The sequence below is a fragment of the Lissotriton vulgaris genome, chromosome 4_1 (assembly GCF_964263255.1).
Source record: "Lissotriton vulgaris chromosome 4_1, aLisVul1.2, whole genome shotgun sequence".
NCBI classification, from domain to species: Eukaryota; Metazoa; Chordata; class Amphibia; order Caudata; family Salamandridae; genus Lissotriton; species Lissotriton vulgaris.
Window position 1 is genome coordinate 572,137,057 of NC_141691.1, and position 21,013 is coordinate 572,158,069.

At 42.3% G+C, this 21,013-nt stretch overlaps 1 protein-coding gene across 1 annotated transcript in view; it reads left to right on the forward strand.

Moving 5' to 3' along the window:
• The window catches only part of ITGA9 (integrin subunit alpha 9), an 885,057-nt gene extending 864,468 nt beyond the window's left edge, over window positions 1-20,589 (forward strand). The window contains exon 28 of the mRNA XM_086964777.1: window positions 16,154-20,589. Within this exon, the coding sequence (XP_086820903.1) occupies window positions 16,154-16,249 (96 nt within the window). The 3' untranslated portion in view covers window positions 16,250-20,589. The remainder of the gene's footprint in view (window positions 1-16,153) is intronic.
• The last annotated feature ends 424 nt before the right edge of the window (window positions 20,590-21,013 follow it).

Consider the following 21,013-nt stretch of genomic DNA (forward strand, 5'->3'; position numbering starts at 1 on the left):
CTAACTCAGCACGTTTCTACGTTCCGACGTAGGTTGGCAACCCAGCAATGAGGTCTGGCAAGGAGAGGCGAGCCACAACCGTCGCTGCCAATACCAGGAAAAAGAAAAGTAAAAACATCAAGGGCACAAATACGTTGACCAGTAGTAATCCTCAAATATTAACCCTCTCAACTTAAGGGATAAGGCGACTTACAATCCCTGCGCAGGACCAGGAAATATGCTTGTAGACTTCCTAGATCAGGCCCAAGCCCCAGGAGTAAAAAACGCCTAGAAGAAAAACCAACAACTCAGGGGAAAAAACAAAACCAACCCAAAATCTACTCCAAATTCTCCTTCATAAAAGACGCAGGAGCGTTATTAAACCTTAATCTTAACAACCAATTGAATCTCCCCTCGCCATTACACCCTGAGCACCCGGAAAACGCACTTGCACTATCAACCCCCGGCTCATCCATCTACTCAACAAAACCAGGGGGGACAAGCTACTCAGAGTCCCACAAAGAAAAAGAAAATACAGGGCCACCGGTGGTTACTGTAACCCCCATAACCTGCCCCGAAAATGCCATTGGGGATATACTCGAACTGAGCCCAATGCACCATGAAATCGTCCTTTCTCAAGCCTTGCCATCTCTTCAGGAAGCGGCAACGGAATCGCCAACTGAACCATCTACGATTCCCCTGGAGCCCAAAATCACAGTACTGTCTCACTATCCTCTAGCTCTGGCACCACTACTGCTTCTGCCCTAACGTCAAAGGTCTTGCACTTTACTGGCTCTATGACCATGTCTACTCCTTCTCAAACCTAACAGACTTAAAACCACTGAGAGCAATACCCACTTTGCCTCAGCTGAATCCTAATTTTATTGATCGCCATACAGAGCCCAACAAACTGGACTGTAAAGACAGTAAGAAGGAAACTGTAGCAACAGAGACAACAAAAGACGATATAGCAGTCAAGAACATCATAAACCATAAGCCTCTAAAGCAAACTCTGTCAGAATCTGCTTCAGCAGTCTCCCCACCCAATCCAACTAACATAGCAAAGACGTTGGTGGGAGCCCCCGAGGAATCAACCCTTGCAGGTAATAACTATTCTGGCCTTACTAAGGACGAATGGGAAAACCTGGTTACTACATATACATCTGGGGGAAAAAAAGAAACTGTCTCCCAAGGACCAGGCAACACCCCCAAAAAGGCAGATGCTAGTACCCCGCAAACTGAAACAGGAATATGGGCCTCCCTCTTAAATACCATGCAACTTTCTACCAAAGCTCTGGAATACCACTACGACAAAATGGACATCCAGCTCACCCTGCTCAACTGCCTAGCGCTACACATTACTAGCATCGACAGCAAGCTTTCAGACATGAACAACTTCATAGAAAAAGCCCAATGTGAATCAGCCATACTTCCACCAAGCTGTACTTGCCACTTAATAGTGGAAAAAATTGCAACTCTACCGACTGTAATAAGCAATCTCCTTAACGACCTTAAAAATATAGGTATAAGCTCCAAATTAGACAATGACTACGTAAATTCCAGCAATAGAGGTCCCGATTCCGACAGGCCAACTGCCCCCACCAGAAGGGCACACAAAGAGACGCAAGAATCGGCCGTTCAAAACCCCAATCCAATTACCACCTGCAACTCAATAAGGATAGGCAAAAGGCCAGTTAAAACAACACACAAAGAAGTAAACCAATGCTCGACTCCAAACCTGGACAAGGTAGGACGAGAGGCAGAAGCAGGACCTAAAGGCCCATCAGAACCATTCACCTATTCTCTCCCTATACCCGCAGGTTGCGTAGAGTCTACGCATCTCGAACCAACAGCAGCAACTACCAGCAGCCACAAAATACAAGAAGCAACGATCAAAAAAGAAGAGGCTACACAGAATAGCGGGCAAAACTCCAAGCAACTAAGGAAACAAAGGAGAAAAGGGCGGCATAAGAACTCACCCATAAAATCCTACTTCCAAAACACACCAAATCTAAAGACCGGTTCTCAGCAGGAGCATATAGGAGCCAGCGCGTCAAAAATCGAACAATCAGATCAGTCTTCAACCAACGATGAGGCGCCAATAAATTCAGCAGGAGCAGCTGGGACCCTTCTCAAGGAGCCAACCAATATCAGCTTAACCAACAAGAAAAAGGGATTAGTAACCTCCAACTAAAGATAAAAGGAAGCAAAGATCCCACAACGGATGGACATCCAATAACATGGGATATCAACCAGCATGCGTCCTGGGCTGTCAAACCAATCTTAGAAATAAAAATCAAAACGACCTCTCCCCCCAATGAAGCACCGGGGAAAATCTGATTTCTAAAGAGCCAAGTCAAGCCCATTCAAAGGCAAAGAAGCAGAAAAATCACAAACAACATCTGCAAGTAAAGAGCGAAATTGCAAGCGTTTATGCAGCAGAAGTGCACTGAATAACTGTCAACCAGCAACCTCAAAAATAATCCTGTTCATCCCAGAGTACAAGTCAAAAGGATGAAGGGATACCTTAAACCATGGGAATATTCTGCAAATCTTAAATGTAATCGGCAGCTTGTCAGGGATCAGAACCCAAGATCTGCTGTCAGTAAAATTTGAAATCTTCAAACATCTATCCGACCAAGAGGTAACTAGGACCGAATGGGCAACACTAGAATTAGCGGAGAAAATTCTTAGTGAGGAACTACAACTAGAAGCTTGGGGGATCCGAGTGCAATATCATCGACTAGTTGGTTACCCTGTCCCACTGATTCAACACCATTCCGTCTCCACCAGGAGGTCATCCACCAGCCCGAGAGGGCGCGGTCATTCCAGTCCTTCAAGGAGCCCGCAGTACCTCGCCAGCAGGCCCAGACACACCAAACCCCCCAGATGGGGGACGTAGAAGTCAACAAGAAACCATCTCCTATCCGACTGGTCCTGGTTAGCTTAAACTATAAATCTAAGACCAGAGAACCCATGACCCAACATCGAACAGGGGATTAAGAAGGGAGTACTAAAATTTGGTTCATGGAACATAAACGGCCTTGGGACCAAAATTAACGACCACTTATTACAGTCATATTTCCAAAAATTCGATCTGGTACTCCTACAGGAAACTTGGCTAGAGGACCCCCTCCATCTCGAAGGTTTCAAGACCTACCACCTCTCCGCAGTTCGAAATTCTAACTACGGTCACGGCAAAGGTGGACTAGCCATCTACGCCTCGATCAAAGCTATATCTACAGCGAAAAAACTAATTAACAAAAAAAACGCATCCCTCGAAATAATGGTAATTCGGTTCCAAACGCAAATACATAGTAACTTACAGGACTTAATCTTGGTAAACATTTATATACACCCACAGAGCAAGAGGAACGGAGTAAAGCAGCTAATAACCGAACTGATCAAGCTAATCACGGAGGTGGATCAATCGAGTTACATTATAACCGGTGACTTTAATATGTCTCTAGCAATCGACTACACCCTTGTCGCTTTTCCACTTTTTGTCCTAATTAAGGATTTTAGGATCGGCAATTCAGACCATAGCGACCACCAACCGCAAGAACTCACCCTTAGCATTCAGGGCACCGCTTTAACATATGCAAATCCGGTCCCCCACCTAACAACAAGATACCAACACAGAAGAATCAAATGCAACATTCGCGAACCTGAAAAACTATCAACTGCGGCAAAAACCTTGTGGAAGGACATCAAACCCTTACAAGTAAACATTGTTCCCGCCTGGGAAACTTTTACCAAAACCCTAGGTCTACCTGCCTCTTCAGTAGCTTCGCAAGTAGCCAAAAGTGAGTACCAACAAAAACAGGAGTAAGGGCAGCAAAAAACCACCGCTTCCACTTCTCCCCAACCCAACACGCCGAACTAAGGCTAATAAGGGGAGACATAAATCGAGCAATTCGCACCCTCCGCCAAACCGACATGATCGATGGAGCTGCAGAAGAACTAAGGAAGCTTCGGATCAGGAAAAACAAAATAATTTGGTGCACAAAGAAAGACAGCGCAGAATCATTATGGGCAAAATTATTGCACGACGCAAAAAACAACGGCGCACGATTTTAGCAAACGGTCAAGCGCATTGAGAACCCACAGGCACCAGGGATCAACTCGTATAGAACGGAGGACGTTTGGGCAAACCATTACAAACTTACTTTAACTCAGAACTACACAGCAACCTGCAAAATCAAGCCTAGCTGTATTGTCCCCAACCATCTCGTGACCCCCAAGGGAATGTCTTGCCATTGTGTTTCCCTCCCAAAATGATCGAGAGCAGGATCAACCAAAGCCGAGGAGAGGGAGCACCAGGGCCAAATGGTTTGCTCCAATATTATACAAACAAGACCCAAAATATTGGTCCACGGAACTACTACCACTCTTTGACAGCATCACCAACACTGGAATAATACCAGAATTGTGGAAAGGCTCAATCATATCCACCATCTATAAAAAAGGCTGCAAGAGCGACCCAAAAAGCTATAGGCTTATAGCTCTTATTGACATTGGGGCCAAATACTATGCAGGCCTTATATTGGCCGAACTACAGGTTTGGGCCAGGGAAAAAAGATTAATCCCAATTAACCAAACAGGGTTCCAGGAAAATCTGGGGACCACCCCAAATATTCTGGCCCTCTCTCTGCTAGCCGACTCCGCAAAAGCAACCAGCCAATCATTATTTGTTTGCTTCATCGACTACAAAGCCGCCTTTGATAGTATCGACAGAGGAAAATTATGGTCAAAACTAGCCCAATGGGGAATTCCTCCTCCCCTCCTGAACCAACTCATTTTATTACACACTGAGACATGGGTCCAAATAAAGCTGGGGAGCGGCACTATCGTGTCCAGGCGGATTCCAACGTCCAGAGTACTAAAACAGGGCTGCGTCCTCGCTCCAACTTTATTTAACCTTTTCATAGCTGGTCTCTCGACGGAATTAGATAATTGCAACCACCACGCGCCAAATCTGGGTGGCCTTTCACTTTCAAATCTACTGTATGCCGACGATCTGGTTTTAATCAGCCAAACCCAAGTAGGCTTACAGCATTTACTTAACACCACAATTGACTTTGCCACAAAGAATGGGCTGGAAATCAACTTAGACAAATCAAAAATTATGGTACTAAACGAGCGAGGTGCAAAAAAACGAACAAAATGGCAGCTGAGAGATTGTAATCTCGAAGTGGTCAAAGAGTACAAATATCTAGGGATCATTATTGACAACAAAGGTTTTTTCGACCAACAAAAAGAGGCAATACAAAGGCGAGGGACCCTCCTAGCTATCACCTTGAAAAACCTTAAAAACAAAATAACTGTTCCAAACCTGCTCCCGTTGCTCGAAGTACTACGAGCTAAGCTCCTCCTGACGATAACTTATGGCAGCGAGGCCATGAGAGGGAAGGACGAAACAACCTTAGACAAAACAGTCTCCAAAGCGCTGAGAATAATATTCAAACTGTCAAAATACACCTCTCTAGCTCAACTAAGACTAGAATTCGGATTCCCAAACCAGTCAATAAACCGGAAAGGCGCGTACGTTAAAACCTGGTACAAAAAAAAGAGTTCCGCGGCCGGATCACTGAACTCATTTCTTTGGAAAGAAATTATACGGAAAAACAACTCCCCGGCCAAGGCTTACCTTCAACTAGGGATCAGCGAGTTAGCCTTTCAGAACATCTGGGAATCTGGTCTACCTTACAATAATGTCAAACCCCTGGTTAACAAATCAATAAACCTCCTCTCTACTCAAAAAGACCGAGCAGACCTAAACAGGAGGGCACACAGCTGGTTTGTGATTCAAAGCTACTCAAAATGCTTACCACAACCGTATCTAGGCACCAGCCTCTCCAGAACGTTGAAGGAACTCTTTTTGGCAATGAGGATGGGGATTCTACCTGCTCAAACTCATATGCCCCCTTGGAAACGCCCACCTATAACCACCCTCTGCAGACTATGTGGAGAAACCAAAGAAGATGTGTTGCACATTCTGTGTATCTGTAAGACTCTCGATCCGGAGAGGAGAGAACTGTTAAAACCACATATAAATTGACTGCATATCCGGTCCTGCAGACAGTCGATGAAGGCGTGTTTCGAAGGGGCCAACGCAAGGTTACTCTGCAGCTTTGTCCGTTTTATGGAAGAAGCACAGACAAAACTAGGCGAAGAAACCCGAGCAATTCAACACCGCCTGAGGCTCCTCGCCAGGTGCTCACCCATGAACCCAATTAAGACCTTTGGGCCCAGGAGAAGACGAATGCTCTGAATTTGCACACAGACTCAGCTTGAACTAACAAAGTTTAATATAACTTTAGCACATGCAATTTTAACCAGTTAAATTCTAGTTTTTTAGAATATATTTTCTTAGCTTTTAACACTCAGACTTGCACCCAGACTCTGCCTTAACTAATGAAGTTTAACATAATTTTAGTACATAATTTCAACTAGTAAAATTATAGTTTTTAGAATACAGAGTCTTAGCTTTTAAGGGAATATGAAATTGTGCTAATTACGTATTTTATTTTACCGACTGCTAAGATTTTAATTAATCAAGCAATAAAGATTACTTACTTACCATACCTGGCTATGTTTTTCAAGCCAGAACTTCATATGAATATTATAGACATGCCACTTATCAGCAACTAGCTATTTTAAGAGGGGTGGTATCACTCAGAATAGAGACCACTCTACACTCATCCAGTCACTCTGCACTCCTCAAGTCCAGAGTCAGCCGCAGGGAGCAAAATCAGTCATTCTACACAATAGCTGCAGTCTCAGGAGCCAAAGACATTATTTTGAGGTGGGGACACGAAGACACAACGCCTCTAAGGAATTAGCCCCACAATCTAGCAAGTGTCTTGTTGCAGGTCCCCTATACACATAACCTCAGTAAGGGAAATGGATAAGGGACTTCCTTAGCACCTGAAAGTCTATAATGAGAGACAAGCAGATGCTACGCCTGATAAAACATGGATATTGTATACAGTTTCTGAAAAACACACCAACATGAAGAACAAAACACCAAAGGCTCAGGAAGGACCAGATCCAAATACCTCATACAGAAGTTAAGAGCAGAAGGATAAAATAGAAATAGTACCCCTAGAGCAGAGAAACATTGGGATCTAAATGTGTATCCAACCGTAGAACTTCGGTTTGTGCATAAATTAATCAAAACTCAAGGGTTCTAAGTGACAATGTTCCAGGAAGTCATACCTTTACTGGAAGCTGAAGACTACCTGATGGCTATAAATTAAAAGGACACCTCGTTCCACATCCCAAAACAGCCATCGGACAGACGATATCTCAAGTTTCAAAGCATTACCTTTTGGCATAAAATCTATCACCATCTGATACAGGCAAACTCATTTGAGCAATGTCAAAGAAATAGTCAGAAGGTGGTGAGCCTGCTGTAATAGCTGGGAATCACAGTAAATTGGAAAAAATGTTCCCTAGTTCATGAGATGAAAGATTTTTCTGGAGACTGATCTAGAAACAGTAAAGACAATGGCATATCCTTCCATGAAAAGTGTTCAGGTATTGCTGGATCCAGCTCACCTTTACCAAACATCTCTGTCTCTGATGGTGAGGAGTTATGAAACTGTTGGGAATTATGGCTTTTTGCATACAACAAGATTAACCATAAGACCCATTCAGGGCAACGAGTACTCACAGACAATGGGAAAATGGGAGGATCTAATGGATGTAACAAACAAGGTCAGCAAGGAAGTAGAATGATGTAAATGGTATATTTTACCATAGGGAGACCCCCTCTTGGAGCAGAGATCTCTGCATGGTAAAGTATGGAAAAAAATAATATGTTTATTAAACTTGGAAAGGTTTGTAAAACTATTCTTTGTTAAATATTAATATGAATACATTTTATATATTTATTTTAAATATAGAACTAAAGAAAAAATGCTACAACACTATTAACTTAATTTTGAATTATAACTTTAATGTAGATAGTTAAAATAAATTGTGTTCATTTTTCTGAAGTTGAAGTAAAAATTAAATTCCCACCTAAAGTAAAAAAATACATTTTGATTATGCATTAATAACTAAAACATTATTATTATTATTATTATTATTATTATTATTATTATTATTATTATTAATAAAAGTGATGCATAGCAATAAATATATGTATTTTTATGTTATGGTAATGACATTTATTTTCACAATATTCTTTTAATTACAAAATTTATATATATATATGTTATAATTTAATAATAAACATATACTATTTTTAAGGTTAGACTCTATATTTATACTTATACCTACTTCATATAATTACATTTAACATTATTTCATTGCAGAGTTTAAATTCAAGTCCCTACATCCATTATTTTATTTAGGAGGGTGTTGCAGTACCAGTGGTTGGTCATGTAAGGTGCTCAAATTAAAACAGGGTTTTTTCTGTAGTGACTTACATTCACAAGTTTGTCTGCATCCCCTTTTTGGAGGGTTAGAGACATGTAAGTCTTTACGTAACTTTACCCTCGAATTTTGTGAATTAGCTCTAAGTACTACATTGCTCACAAGTGTAATTTACCTTTATGAATAGCCCAGTTTGATGTTAAGGAAAGCCTGGCACTCCAGTGCCATTGATGTGCAAATATGCTCTTTAATGAAAGGCTTGAAAAGTCTCTGATGGTCGTTTTGCAGTGGGGAACATCTGCTACACACCCGCTGATGCCCACCTCGAGGTTCTCTTGCTTCATTCAGAGACAGGGGATCTGCCTGGTTTCCAGTAGTGGAGCCTGAACCAAATCTGCTGTTGGAACCTCTTTGCCAGTAGCCCATATGCCACGGAGCTGCTAGCTTAGATGCATGGGCGGCCGATCCAAATTCCGTTCACGACTGCCATGAAATGCATGACAATCTCGTTAAAGAAAAATCAACAATAGCCACTATGTGCAGGGAGAACATTCCAAGTTTATCAAGGCCATTGCTATTTTGTTTTGCGAAAAAACACAGTTGGGGCCACAATACCATGGGTTATACATATTTTGACATAAAATCTCTTCGAGCTACACGTATCCCCATATATGGCAGTCCCTTCAGGTTAAAAATGACCCCTCTGGCTTCTACATCAGAATGTCAAAACTACTAGATCTTTAAAGCACCTCCTACATTTTTCACGTGGAAATGATGAGACTTCTGTGGAGAGAGTTCTGGTTTTCTACATCCTTCTTTAGTAAAGAGGAAAACATTTTGCAACCTCAAATTGTTGTATTTTTGTTTGGTGCCAACTTTTTTTTATCCAATGACTCAGTAAATTCCGTCTTACTGTACAACCATCATGGATGATTTGTGACTTATAGGAGTAAAATTCATTGCCATGCCCAGCTCTGTATGGGGGAAAACAAACTTGGCACCGACATAGGTTCAGGATCTGAGTAATTAGTCTTGGATGGAAACCGAAATTACATAATAGCAAACATATTTTTTCATCCCATTTTAAAAATATCTCCTCTGCTGCAGAATGTTCTCTAAACTGCTTGTCCAGATGACGGAGAACTAGCTTTTGTAAAACTAAACAAGATGACGCACAGTTCATTAGCGTATCTAATTAATGACATCCTTTGCACTGATTATAGCAAAAGGCCTACTCTGTTTTCTGTTCCGTGGAGGGAAGCATTATTCAATACTGTAGTCCAGGATACTGTCAACTTCCAGGTAAAACCACCTAGAATCAATAAAACAAACAGCTCGAACACGTGTGAGGGCTTTGCAATGCAGTTTTGCAGCTCCAAGGTATTTATCCTCCTTTTTTTGTTGAATATCTGTTTTATTTTTTGGATAAAGAGTAGAACATTGGTCCAGATATACACAGCATCAGGCCCACAACCCTCTTTAGGGCCGGCCGCGTTCTATAGGAGAGCTTCCACGAGTATTAAGAGTAGCAAGGTAACTTGAACACAGCATGTCGCCTACAACCCTTGTTGGGCCGGCCGCGTGACACATTATATATAACAATATTGGTCTATTGTGGGAATTCGCAGGACCCTTTAAAAACAATTAGCCTCCTTTTGAAACTTAATTTGGAACATTGTAAAGTCCATTTTCAATGGCAAAGGCATGACCGAGAGCACTTATATAGCCGTTTGACAACTTAGCAAACCATTCATCCGTGCAGTTTATAAGCGCTTGTGCAGAGTAAAAAAGCCAGAACATTTTCACTTGTTTTATAGATGGTGCAGGTGGTCACAGAATCACAGCAAATTCTGAGCTCTTTGTGTGAACAGGTATTTTGCCCATATTGGCGGACAAGGGTCACTCCTGAACTGATTCATTTTCCATAGTGGTTCGTAAATTCTGTCTGTCAAAGATATTTATGTCAACACTGGATGGTGTGAGCCAAGTTTTTACTTTTGATACAGGCCGCATGTTAAGACAATGTCTTAAGTGAAATGTATTACTCAGAACAAACCTTCTGGATGAATACTTTTATGATACACTTTTGTAACACACCTACGTGCATCTACTACTTGCCAGTGGTTTTGCATCACAGTCTTCAAGCCAAATTCACCCCCCAGTACACATCCCTTCTCCCTCCACAAAGATTGCACACAGTGTGGGAATGCGGTTGAACAGCCAAGTCGTCCTGAATTCATGAATAGTTGCCACTGTTAAGATGGCTCTCAGCGATGATATCAGGCCACCTCTCTAAAGTGGCTTTCTCCACCATACACTCTCTGGGGATGCTGATGCACATGTTCAGTAGTCTTCAGGACATCTTTCAAGAATAAGGAAACACATCCTCATCCACCCTCAGTTACAAAGTTTCCAATCGATTCCCTGGATACAATGAGCTGCTCTCAGACACATCACCATTGTCCACCACTACCCATGTTCAAATACCCGAATATGCCACCAAAGCTAATTTAAAGTTCAAACACAGCAGCTTTCCTGCCCATGATCCCCAGCTCCGGAGTTTGATTTCTCTTATCATCTGCACAAAAGTGAATGTGATCAGTAAATGTAAAAACACTGAAGCCCCATGCCAGATGGCTTGTCAAATGCCACTTTCCAGAGAAATTTCCTGATTGGGCCATAATATGTTTTAGGGCGCAGTGGTGAACGTGAAGGTCCACAAGACTTGAAAAAGTAGTCTCTTCTGCCCAATTCTGAAAAAAGGTACTCCTGGACACCCCTCACTTTACAGACTGGATGCCTTTCTAAACATTTTGGCTAAAATAATTGATGATCTTCTCACCTTGCAGCATGGGCTGAAAGGACAGGCCAAATCCCTATTAGCAATGATCTGTTACAACAGAGAAAATTTCGTGAGTGAGGGTTAGACAAGGAAATACTGAGCAATACGCGAAAAAAAGTTACACATCATCAAGCATCATAGAGGGGTGTGCACAAGCACCAAATTAACATTATACAATTTATTTATTTATTTTATTTTCATATAGTGTGAACATGACCCTTGCAGGTATCAGAACGCTTTACAAAATTACAGCAACAGTGTAATAATAATAATATCAAATTCAGGAGGAAAAAAACCAGAATAGGCTATTGGTAAATACCTAGGGGCTGATTTACAAGCCCGTTGCAACAGTTTTACGCCGCCGTTGCGTCACTTTTGTGACGCCGCGGCGACGTAAACCATGCACCATATTGCGCCGTAATTACAAAGTGAGGCATCTAGGGAGATGCGTCACGTTGTAAACTCCTGCGCCACATGAAACCTGCGTCAGGTTTCATATGGGTGTGCCCGCACAGGGTGGGCGTTCCCTCGCAGGTACGCCTCGTAAAAGTGACGTAGTGAAATCTACAAGATTTCACTGAGTCACTTTTACGGCCATGCTGCGTCAAAACCCTGCGCCTGATTGACGCAGCATACTCCCTTGGCGAGAGACGAGCAACGACGTGGACCCTGCACATCAAGGCTCCACTCCACACGGACGCACCCGCCCGTTCCTATCTTTCCATTTCCGGACTGCCACACTCGGCTGTCTTGATAACCCACTAACCGGGTTGGAAGTATTACAGGTCCTTAAATTTTCGTGACACGCGCATCAAGCCCTGAAGAGTCACAGGCATTGACCTGTTGACGAAACACATGTCGGCTGGCGTTGTTTTTCTCATGAACATCTTCACATAAACATCCCCTAAGAAAACCACTGGTGTCGACTATATCACTTTTCATAATTGTACTTACTTTTGAGTTTATACATGTGCCCAGGATTTGTTCATGTTTGTTTGGCAAAGAGCTTTCAGCTCTTCCCTCATTCAGGGGTTTTGGGTCCACCTCTGACCTGGTAGCACCACTTGCTTTTGTTCACTATTCTGTCAATACCGACTAGGTTACCTGTACGAGCGCCACTCTCCTGCTACACTAAAACCCTGTGCAGAACCAATCAGTAAGGATTGACGCAGCATGTTAGGCATAGGGCACCCCTGAGCCTTGATGGAGCCGCGTCTCCAGCAATGCGCCGCCTTTCCGCCGGGGGCTGCGACACGCATCTGCCCATCCGTGCGCCCCGGCGCGCCGCATTGTAAATGTGGCGCATCAGTGGTGGCGCACGGGAGGTCTGGCGTGTCACAACTTTTCTTGCGCATCCCTTCTGATTAGCAGAGATACGCCAGAAGTTGTAAATCTGCCCCCTAGTCTTCTGACCTAGAAACATAGGCTTTTCCATTATTAACCTCTATCGAGGATACTGTCTCACTGTCACACACACACACACTGTTGGGTTTTCAGTGTGCATCATTCTGCTACAAACAAACTTATCATCAACTTTAACAAACCCAAGTTCTATAGTTTAACTCTGCCTAGCTTTGTGGACATTGTGATGTAAAAAATATATAATTAGAATAGGCTGTTTACTATATTAAATCAATGGTTCGTTTTCCTGCCATTTTTATTCTCATACAAAAACTAGACTTCTTCATTCCCTTTGAATTTCGCATGCCCCCAACCTTTCAGCCAAACGCAACTTTTGATGTAGCGGTCCTGCTACTCTGACAAGAGGAGGGGTCGGGAATACTTACTGAGAGAGGCCATCGAATACTTGGTCCATCCGCATCCGCCTTTACCTACTCATGACCAACTCATACCTAATTTGTTCATATGCACAAAGTCCGCGGGTTCCTGTCAGCAGCCAGGAGTAGGAGCCATATGTATTCATGCCCTTTTATATGGCTGGACTACGCAAGCTCAGTGGTGTCAAGAACCATGGAGCTGTAGAGAAAGCAGAGCTCCTTTTTTAGAGAGGGCGAGTCTCAGTCTTCTTGCAAAATCTCTGTTCAAGAGCAGAATTCCTTGTGCTCTCCCGATGTGCCTATCCCCATCAGGCATTTTTTGAGCTTTGGAAAGCAAATGCAGAGACTGTTTCTGCTGTCCCTTGAAGACCCCCCTTCTCTACATTTAAAGATGATCACAAGGATTTGAAGAATGAATACTGCCTCATGAATATGGATATGGTAGGAGTTCTACAAATCCTTGCAGACTGGCTGATTCCCAAATCAAAGCACTTCTATGCAACCGAGCAATTGCTGCTTCAGGCCCACAGTTACGCCACATTGACTGACCACAAATTTAAACAAGCATTTGCAATGCAATAGCTCTTGCAATTGCGAGATTTTGAGCTCTTGATATTATAAATGACATTGCTTTTTATTATAATAAAAGGCATTGTCATTTACAATACCAATAGGTCATAGTTTGGAACATGTGAGACCTAATGCATTACAGACAGCGACGGCCCGTGGAGGGAGTTACGGTGGGGCAGGAGGGCGGGGAGGGGGAGGGGCAGGGCGGAGGTTGCTAAAAACCGGCATATGGATAATTGCAGGTAAGTAAACAATTTAATTAATAAAACGAATTTCGTAGCTCGCACTGCATTGCATTTTGCGATGCAAGGCGCACTACGAAATTCGTTTTATTAATTAAATTGTTTACTTACCTGCAATTATCCATATGCCGGTTTTTAGCAACCTCCACCCTGCCCCTCCCCCTCCCCACCCTCCTGGCCCACCGTAACTCCCTCCACGAGCCGTCGCTGATTACAGAGAGTGTGGTGCCCCTGAAGCGAGCGCCGTGCTCACCATTCGAGTTAATAAAAAATAAAAATGAAACAGAGCATGGTGTCCCTGAAGCTGACGCTGCATCCAGCTTAACATTTTTAAAAACAAGAAGCACCCACCATTGTCCTCATTATGAACAACATAGTGCTCACCGACTTACAAAGCATACTGTGTAACTAGACAAGTAAAAGGTCTAGTCGTTATGGGAGGTAACAAATGCAGACAAGGCAGTACCAAGGAGGGACTAACAAGCAGGGCCGGTCCTAGCCATGGGCGGTATGGGCAGCTGCCCAGGGCCTCGCGCTCAGGGGGGCCCAGCTGCCGGCCCCGCAGTTGCGAGCAGTGGGAATAAATACATTATAAACATCGAGGGAGAAAAGCGCTGCGCAGTGCGCACAGCACTCTCGTCGCGTCACTACCTGATGGTGCACATTGTTTTGTGCCATTACCTGTAAATGTCCTTCAGCTACTTATCTGACAATCTATCAGTTTCATAGTAGCTCAAAGGTGATATTTTTTTCCATGGGAAGGTCAAAGAACAGAGTAGACTGATAATTAACAAAAGTCAACACTGGGCAACAGAGCTTGTCGATTGGTGATTTCGATGGGAGTGTCTTGCCAATTGTTTGTAGTCACAGAAACCAGGATAAACGTGCAATCACACACCAGACTCAACTGTGACTATATAAACGTTTTTCTGAACTGTATTCATGTTATATTTTCTACACAGATTAACTGCTTTCTATTTACTCTTGCTAATGTTCTTGTTTTGTGTAGTAAAATTTAAATTATTATTCTTAACATGACAGCCATTAAATAGCCCCAGTGTTGCTGAATGGCATGAATGAATAACTGGCTGTCACAAATTCAGGATCATCGTCACTTCCAACTCAGGCTATAACTCGCACTCTGCCTACCAGGAAGGGGCCCCACACAATGGCAACACCCCACCAGTCCTTGTGTACCCCTGCCGATCAAAGTGAAAGAAATGCGTCTCTTTACAATTGGGCTCATGGAGCCTCTAAGGGATGGCGTGGGAAGGCCTAGGGGAGGGAGACACCTCTCGGGCTGCCCATTCAGAGACTCCGCAGGGTGCCCATTGTCAGCACTTTAACCATATAGGCTTACCTCAGCCCCCAAGCAATTCTCACACCTTCAGTCCGAAATGGGCTGTACAAGAGGTGTTTGGGGTGGCTTAGAGGAGGAGCTGGGGCCCAGTTGGAGTCTGCACAAAGCAGCTTCCCGAGATCAGAAGGTGTCACTTATGTAAATTTCAGGGGCCTCGCACATTCCCTTTTGCCCAGGGCCCCGAAAATCCTAGGACCGGCCCTGCTAACAAGTTTCATAACGAATTGGAAGCCAACGTTTAGAAAGGACAATGACACAAGCCAATTAAAAATATTGGCGGAGAGTGAGCGGGCTTCAATTCCATACTCCAATATTGCACACCTTGCAGCAGCGCATGCGCTGCCCAGGCTCGACATAAAAGCAGTGTTCACAATTAGCATAAAGTGTCCAGTCACCAGATCGTGTTTCAAAAAAGCAGTGTTCGTAATTAGCATAAAGTCTCTAGTCATCAGATTCTGCTTCCGAAAAGCTGTGTGTTTCTAATTAGCATAAAGTGTCCAGCCATCAGATCCTGCTTCCAAAAGCAGTGTTCCTAATTTGCATAAAGTGTCCAGTCATCAGATCCTGCATCCAAAAGCAGTGTTCCTAATTTGCATAAAGTGTCCAGTCATCAGATCCTGCATCCAAAAGCAGTGTTCCTATTTTGCATAAAGTGTCCAGTCATCAGATCCTGCTTCTATCACAAGTCCGTGATTTGCAAAGTGTACATGGAAGGAGATCTGCATGTTACAGAAGCGTCTGACGGGGAGGGCAATTACTTCACAGGCCAAACAATACAGGGCTCAGTGAATTAACCAATCCTAAACTGCAACAACAGTAGACCTCAAGGCTGTATTGGCTTGATCAGCTTGTTATGAATCGTTAGAGTAGCAGATTTTTGCAGTGAACTGTCTGACACATCCTGTACCATTCTTTTTGTTGTATGCTAAACTTCATTTCCCAAATAAGGTATTGAATGTCTTCAATCTAACAAGATTTCGTTGTCTTCAATTTCCAGATGGGCTTCTTTCGCAGAAGATACAAAGAGATCATTGAGGCCGAGAAGAACCGAAAGGAGAACGAGGACAGCTGGGACTGGGTCCAGAAGAATTAATGCACTGCCGGATCACACCCAGTCATGTGGCACACATTTGCTAGCCAATTGGCCTTGCTCTTGTATCTTCCATATGTGGAAGAAAAGAATCTTCTCCATATTTTTCGGAGGCCCTTTGATGCTGTGTTCTTTATCATGCTAACAAGTGCGGGAGCATATCCGGAGGCAACCACTGCAGCCATGTCTTGTGATTGGAGCAATTTAAACAGAGGAACTTTGAACTTTGGTAATCCAGCTGCAGTGCAGGGCAGTATTTATGAATCCAACTATGTGGTATACCCTCAGGGTAAAACTGTTACCAAAAAAGTATTTTTTTGTAAATGTAAGCCTTTTATATTGATTGTGTCTTTATATTTGTATCAATGATTTACAGTATTGTTTCATACTGCGCTACACCGTTCACTCAAGCACTGATATTACGGAAAAAAACTCACATATATATATGTGCACATTCAATTTCAGTGAATAAAAGGCTTGCTAAAAAAAAGTGGAAGCACCTTCACATAGCAGATGTCAAAAAACTGCAGCAATAAATCATTTTACAGTTTAGCCAAATGACATGTGAATTCATAATTAAGATGCAATAATCATGGCAAGGTTTCCATATTGGAAGGCATCCTTTGCGTAATAGCAAGGGAACATCCGCCAAAGTATATAAAGCACGAACTTCTATAATAGAAGCACAGGCCTTGACTGGTGAAGGGATGGCATGGTTTCTCTTTACCCAGGGGTGAGGGTAAACTTTGTGCTAGCCCTATGGAAAAGTCATGGTTTGCCATTTGATGACCGAAGAAGTTGTCGGAGAACGGAAAATTGAGGTAACCAGAAAATCAAGAAAAGCTAAAGCTCTGCCACATATGTACAGAGTAACATCCTCAATTTATAGAGTTAATTAAACACAACAGTGGAAGGATTAATGCTACTACAAATTTTACTACAATATTGAGTATGACTGTCTACACGCTTTTGCCAAACTTCTAGAACCGGCCAATCTTATGTGCTAGCATAAGTAAATTTTGGTATGTGAAGGAAAAGCAGGTGGAATTTTGTGGTATGAATTTTCGAAAGCTCGCGTTTGGTTACTGACTTGTATCAGTGCATATTTTCTTTAAAACATCTTAGTTTGTGGGTAATGCGAACAGGCTTATATTCGAATTATATACTTGGGTCTCAAAAGGAGAAATGCTCAAGAACGACAAATGCCTTTATTTACCCCCAAAGCTGGCAGTATTTTGTTGGATAACGTGAGTCCTAGTTACAAAAAGCATATGTTGCATGGTATTGAAAGCGACCTGCACCGTCTATTATTAAATCCTTATTAAATACTTCCTTAACCCTTCAAACTTTTTCTAAGCAACTCACTGTATATTCAGGTATTCTAGATTGCAAAAATCAACTTCCTTGTGGCAAAGAGCATTGATTTCTAAGGGTAAACCCTCATTACTTGAATTTTTTTATAGCATAAATGATAGCCTGTTCAGAAACAATTGGTAGTCTGCAGGCTAATTTAAAGAAATCATGCAGTCAAAGCTTAAATGCAGAGATTGTGTGAGAAATGTGGACAGATGCTTGCTGTATCCTTGCCTTTTTATGTGTGTTTATATTCAAGTCTTAATATAAACAACTCTTTGTTTTGCTTACATACTTGTTGGCTCCTTCTACAGAATATTTACATGATTTTTCTGTCGTTCATTTTGTTTATTATGCAGTGAAAATGCACTATCCAATGCAAGACTATTAGCGTAACGAAGACAATTTATCATCCAAATATTTTGTAGAGTGTAAGCAATGATCTGCGTAACCTTGTGAGAACTAGGCTAAGAGGATAATCGATGAACAAAGCAACACACTGAAATTCCAATTCAGACGAGCAGAGAAACTAAAAATAAAGATGGTGGTCATCTGATGTAGAATAGAAATGGAGGCTACATGGTAACTTCTAAGATTACATTGGTGTGAAGCTTATCTAAGAAAGTTGATAACCAAAGAGATATGAATGTCATGGGCGGGTTTACAGTGGCTTCTAAGACTAAATCCTAGACCTGCCAAATCGGCCATCTTGAAAAGAGCACACCTAGCTAGCTAACATCATTTGAAGGGTGATTATTGCTGCTCCCAAAACTAGTGACACTGAGCCTTATCAATATAGAAGGAAATACAAAATTGGATCTATTCATGGATAAGTGGAATCAAGGAAGGGCACTGTTTAGGCTTAGAGAAGTATATTGTTTGATTCTTACCAATTCAATGGAGTTAGGATTGTGAATTGCAACACTAAATTTAAGTGGAAAAGGGTGCTGTGGACACGGAGACATTGGGCTTTGGTGATCCTTTTTAGTTGAGCACCTGATGCTGACATTCGTATCTGAGATCCTTTTAATAGAATCAACCAAAAGCAATATATTCTTTAAAAAATTGCCACTCTGCCTGAATGGGTGAATGGGATCCCATGGGCTAATTGTGTGCAGAGTCGGTCGGGTGATTAACTATGTCAGTTACCTTAGGGTACAAGATAAAAAGTGTGGCATGGCAAATCCAGCTGTCAATACTGGACATTCATTGCTAATGTGAGGGGATGGTACAGCATTAACTCCCCTTTGGTAGAAAGGTTCTTGCCACAGTCCTGGGTTTGGACTGTGCATGATTTTAGTTTTTGCACACATTAATAATCTATATGGAAACAGATCAGTCTTCCTAGAACCAGACCCAAACGGGTAACCTCTACTGAATATGTACATTGTGCAGTTCAGCAATCGTTCGTGGGGAATGCAGCGATGACAGGCTCTTTTTATACATTTTTTTTAGTTTCACAGTCCTTTTACACTTTGACAAACTATTGATTTGGATCTGACGTGTTTTTCCCTGTATGTAGTTATTGGCGTATGAGGATACGCGGATCATTGCTATGGATAACGAGCCAATGATGTTGAGAGCTGAAGGTTTGTTTGGTGACGGTAGTGATAGCAGCCTATTATGCGCTATTATGGTATATGAGGGCAAACAGTGAAAACTACAGTCAGGGCCATTGCTACATGAAGAATACAGCAGGCCATAGGGCACCACCACAAGGGGGAGCCACACTGCAGCGATAGGCCTCGAATATGGCCCTTTCGCAATAGGATGGAGTGCACCAAACAGCAGCTGGAGAGAGTGTGACTGTACTATAGTACTGTAAGCGAACAGTTGAAGGAGTAACATCTCAGTCTAGCTGCACCATCAAAGTGTGGTACTTAACGGCACTGTGCCTGCGGTCAGTGCATGTGCAGGAGTATGTAATTTCTTTAATCAAACACAGGACACAAGGATGTGTCTTACTGAACATGGTCTACAGTCCCACTGCACGAAATTAGGTTGTGCAAACTAGGGATAGTCAGTCTGGCAGCACAACTATGTGACGTCAAAGTGCAATGACATTTTGTACTGATATTCGGTCCTGATAGAACCGTCGGTTGTCTTCACTGTGGGGGAGTGTCCAGTGAGCCTCACAGAATTCATCCCTTTCATAATATTTATGCGGTGTCAAAGTGGATGCCCCTGATGGACAGCAGCCACTGGTGCTATGGCAACCGGACAAGAACAAGACCACAGTGCATGGATAGGGTTTGCCCTCTTACAATCATGCACCCCACAGATTTGTAATTGCACTGAAACATATGCTTCTGAGTGGTGAGCACAGAGACCACTTGAAAGATGGCTGCCTAACTAGAATGATGGCTGCCCAACTAGGAAAAAGGGCTGCCAAACTAAGCGAATGGCTGCTAAATTAGGGAGATGGTCGGCATACTATGACGGTAATCAACACACCTGACAAAAACTGTGCATCCTAACCCCTCCAGATCTGTATTGGCAGTCTGCGTGTACCTACTGCAAAAAGACAGGATGCAACCCTTTTCAATCAGACATCCTTGTTCACATCTTATGAACCCGACGATAGTTGGAAAGATTGCACCTTGATTAGGATGCCATTTAATCCACAGCATATGTGGAGTGTCATGTATATTTAAGGTTTATCAGCTAGGGAATGTAAATTTATTGACTAATCACAAAGGAATATGAAAGGCATATGAGTCAAAAATTCTATGCAATTCGATTGCTGGAGTGCACACACGTTTCTTTTTTAGAATGTTATAAGTTTTCCTTTCAAATAAACCACACATGCTGTTTTTTTAAAAATAAGATTGTACATTTCTTTTATGGCTTGTTTTTGGGAAAGTCATTCACTTTTATTATGTCACCTTTATTATCTACCATGTGTTCACCTGTATTTTTGATCCATTGTGCACTGTCTTGGAAATGTCAGGTTTACAAAATGTATTAGCATTTGTGGAAATAAAAAAAGATCAATTTTGTTCCCAGAGTCTTTAATGTCAAAATAACTGAAAAACATTTTTGAAAAGTAGGGATTAACTTTATTGGAAAATAAAGTCCTGTTGCTGGTCAAGGTGAATGAATAATTTCAAGGGGACAGACCACTTGTGTCCTATCCATACAGACCACATATTGTTGTCTGATTTGGAACAAATCAGTCAGTCACTTTTAGTGCCCTGCAAATTTTATTTTCCATAGGGAATGTGAATTACAAGGAACACAAATCGCCCCTCCATATGTTTATTTCATTTAGTATAATTTGAAGGAATTTTTATAGCATTGCATAACCACGCGGCAAGATATCATCTGTTCGCATTTCTGTTTCCATAAAAAAAAGTTGTCAGATAAGCAGAGTTTAACAATGGAATAGACTGCGCATGGGTGCAGCTTGTGAAC